This window comes from Stegastes partitus, unplaced genomic scaffold, assembly GCF_000690725.1.
Source record: "Stegastes partitus isolate 25-593 unplaced genomic scaffold, Stegastes_partitus-1.0.2 Scaffold783, whole genome shotgun sequence".
Lineage (NCBI taxonomy): Eukaryota > Metazoa > Chordata > Actinopteri > Pomacentridae > Stegastes > Stegastes partitus.
Genome location: NW_007578514.1, coordinates 176053 through 180167, shown reverse-complemented (window position 1 = coordinate 180167; position 4115 = coordinate 176053). Strand labels below are relative to the sequence as shown.

Genomic DNA, 4115 nt, shown 5'->3' with positions numbered 1-4115 from the left:
AAATACGCAGAACGCGAAGTGCGGTGCTTTGGACTGGTGCCGAATCACTGACAGACTCTGAGTCCTGCAGGATCTCCGATGCTGTTCGTGTTTCCCGTCCGGAATCAGAACGGCACTGAATTCAGTTCGGGACCAAACGGAGTTCTGACGGAGGAGCAGCTCAGGGCGCAAATTCGAGTTTCACTCAGTTCGTCTCCGAAAAACGATCCTGAGCAGAAGCGGAGGGTTGAAGTCAGGACTCAGTGTGTGTGCGCGCGTGTGTGTGTGTGTGCGTGTGCCCGCCCACTCTCCCTCCTGCTGCTATATAACCGCACTTTGACAGCTCGCAGTTTACTGAGCAGGAGAACAGCCCGACAGCCTGCAGCCCGACGCCGCTCCTCTCCGCTCCTTCTCCCGCTAAACCGTGTCCGTGTGTCCGAGCTGCGGGTCTCCGCTCAGCGCATGTCTGCAGCTCTGTAGCCCCCCTCTCACCTGAGCCTCTCCAAACTGGATTCCCGGAGCTCCTCGCCATGCCTGCCCGGGTTTAGATTCTCCATGGAGCTCTCTAACCTGTACGAGGTCGCGCCCCGACCCCTGATGAGCAGCCTGACCCACGGCCAGCAGCCCTCCTCCGGCTACAGAGACCCGGCAGACCTCGGCGGTGAGATCGGAGACAGCGAGACCTCCATCGACCTGAGCGCCTACATCGACCCGTCGGCGTTCAACGACGACTTCCTGGCCGACCTGTTCCACCACAGCTCCCGGCAGGACAAGCTCAAGATCATGAACGGGGAGTACGACTCGGTTCCGTGCGGCCCGGGGCCCCAGCAGCTCTACATGTCCAACTACATGGAGTCCAAGCTGGAGCCGCTCTACGAGCACAACCCGCCGCGCCTGCGCCCGGTGGCCATCAAGCAGGAGCCGCGGGACGACGAGGACCCGAGCCCCGGCCTGCCGCCCATCTACCACCACCCGCACCCGCACCCGCACTCCCAGCAGTACGCGCAGCATCCGCAGCAGCAGCAGCCGCAGATGCCGCACCTCCAGTACCAGATTGCGCACTGCGCGCAGACCACCATGCACCTCCAGCCGGGACACCCGACGCCCCCGCCGACCCCGGTGCCCAGCCCGCACCAGCACCACCACCAGCACCCGCACCAGCACCCGCAGCAGGGCGGCATGAAGCTGCTGGACCCGCAGCGGAGCGGCGGGAAGCCCAAGAAGCACGTGGACAAGAGCAGCCCGGAGTACCGGCTGCGGCGGGAGCGCAACAACGTGGCCGTGCGCAAGAGCAGGGACAAGGCCAAGATGCGCAACATGGAGACGCAGCAGAAGGTGGTGGAGCTGACGACCGACAACGACAGACTGCGGCGGCGGGTGGAGCACCTGACCCGAGAGCTGGACACGTTACGGGGCATCTTCAGGCAGCTGCCCGACGGATCCTTCAAACCTCTGGGCAGCTGAGAGCCGCCGAGCCGCTGCAGCCGGACGCAGCTGGATTTACGCACCGAGGCAGCTGCTGTTCACTGCAAAAACACGAGGCTGAACGTGTCCACACTGAAAACTGCACAACTGGCGACATGTGAGCCCAACAGGCGGACTTTATCTCTTTACAAACTGGAAACTCATTTCAGGATTTTCCCTCTGAGACTGGAAGCAGCTGAACTCAGATCAGCTGCCGGAGCCGCGTTCAGTTTTCTGTTTTTGCAGTGTTCGTGTGCCTTTGAACTGTTGTGCAGAATAAGCTGGTTCCACAGCGGACTGATAGATTTGTGCCTTATTCCCGAACAGACATATCAGAGCAGCTAAGGTAGGGCACGGTGAGCGCGCACGGTGAGCGCGCACCAGCCTGTTGTGCATGTTTCTTCATTATTTGTGTTTTATACAGTTAGAGTCTCTTATAAAGCGCTTCGTGGCTTCATCTGTGTTTGTTTCTTGCTGGATTCCTGCAGTTTGTCCTGTGAGAGGCGCAGGGCTGCAACAACACAACTCCACCTGCTACCTGTCACACAGAACCATTCCAACAACAAACACGGTGTCATTTTCTGCTAAATCTCAACTACTTGTCCTGTTTGTGCTCTAAAACATGAACCTGCTGTTTGTGCAACCAGCCCACCTGGAGCTCCACTTATTCTGGCCGAAGGACTCAAATTTGACTCAACTAATCTGAAAAGTTTTGAATCTTGACACCAAAATGATGTAATTTTTAGCCAAATCCCAGCTGCTCCAGGTTCTTCCCTCTGAAGAGTGAAATGTGACATAAACGATCTGATGTGACACAAAAACGCAGCTTTTAGACAAAACCTTCATTTTCTAAGAGCTGATGAAACAGATTTTCCTGAAGTGCAGCCCTGCCTCTGCTGATTTCATGCCAAAGTGAAATATAAAGTGTGTATGAAAAATGCGAAGACTGGAATCTAACCTGTGGTACCTGCTGCTGCGGCGGCCGGCAGCGGCCTCCGCTGAGGCCCGACCAGCTCTGGATGCACTAAACGATGGGTTCTGATATCTGACAGAAAACTCTGTGTGCACATACGTGTTGCTGAAAACAGAATGTGAACAGGGTCTCTATGCAACGTGTCTCTTCCTCTTCGCCGCCGTCGACTCGTGGTGCCTTCTGATCTGACCTTTGACCTCTGGCCAGCTGTTTGAGTCAGCAGGAAGAAGGAAGCACTTTGCTGTTGTTGTTTTTTATTTTTACAAACTCTGATGTTGTTCCAAACTTTACGTCTCAATTGTAAAATAAGCCTATATATAAATATATATGAATAAATATATATATAAAATACCAAAAAATCTGAAGTATTATAATAAAAGAAGCTTGTTTTAACAGAATCTGTTGGTGGTTTTGGATTTATTCTCCTTCAGCAGCAAAAACACTCATCAGGACTCGTTTCTGAGTCGACATCCAGCTTTCCTCTCATACACGACGAGCCGTTCCCTCACAGTGAAGCCACCTCCTGAGGTTCTGACAGATCGCTTTTGTGTCTTGTGTCTACGTGCAGGTTTTAAACACTAACTGATCAAATCTGATGCACAACAGTTTAATAAAGAGCCAACTTCCCTGCGGCTCAGATTTTACTCCAAAGTGTTGTGATTCTTTCTGCTCATGTTTGTGCGACGCTGCACTCTGGCACGTGTTCCCCGAGTTTGTCCTTAAAGGCTCCTGTAGATTAAAGTCAAACTGGAAAAGTAACAGTCAGAGACTTTCAGCGTGTTTTAGAAAATCTGCGTCTCTTTTACGTCCATTTAAACTTTACATAAAACCTGTGAAAACATTCTGTGGTGCTGTGATTGGCTGGTTTGTAGCAGCATCACACTTTTCAGTCAGAAACGGAGCTCGAGCATCAGCGTGAAAACGTTGGATTGTTCTCAGTATTCAGAACATTACAGCAGGAAGGAAAAGCTGCTGCAGCCTTTCAGAAACATAAAGCTGCTGCCATCTCCATGAACTAACTGGTGGATAAAGTTACCAGAAGGCAGCAGGACAAGTTTGTGAGGTCCAGATCTTGCTCCTGCTGCTCAGCGTTTCCCTCAGCGTTCACATGAACCCTTAGAGCCCACAGTTCCATCGTCCTGCAGGTCTCAGTGTTCTGACCCACAATCCTCCTCAGCAGCGCCTCTGTGAGCATCAAGGAGCTGCTCAGATGTTGACGTCCAGACTGCATGAGACAGAGAAGTATGAAATTAGAAATGCTGCAGGGTGTTACCTGCGAGGCCAGACTCGGGGACCAGAAGCTCCACAGACTCAGAATGAACAAAGTCAACAGTAAATGAAAAGCTGAGCAGGAAGTCATGTGATCCCAGATTCTTTTTTCCAACATGATGTTTATTTGTGATTCAGGTCATTTTTAAATGACAGACATTTAAAAGAACATCCTCTCAGACACACAAAGCAGATTTACCAACGAGGACACTGACAAACGGACACGTGACACGCCAGCAGCACGTCGATGGTAGTTTGTGTCTGTACGTGGTTGTTTGGTGAAATTTTATGTCATTTTACGCTTACGTTTGTTTCTTTGTGATCATTTTGTGTCTTTTTGTTGCCTTTTTTCTCCAATTTGTACTGGATTTGTATAAACTTGATCTTGTTTTGTGTCTCTGTGGACTTCATGTGTCTGTGTATGCTCATT

General features: G+C 51.6%; 1 protein-coding gene across 1 annotated transcript; it reads left to right on the top strand.

Moving 5' to 3' along the window:
• Positions 1-329: 329 nt before the first annotated feature.
• Positions 330-2814, top strand: cebpa (CCAAT enhancer binding protein alpha). The gene has a single exon (XM_008292079.1). The coding sequence runs from the start codon at positions 535-537 to the stop codon at positions 1441-1443; it is 909 nt and encodes a 302-aa protein (XP_008290301.1). The 5' UTR covers positions 330-534; the 3' UTR covers positions 1444-2814.
• Positions 2815-4115: the final 1301 nt, after the last annotated feature.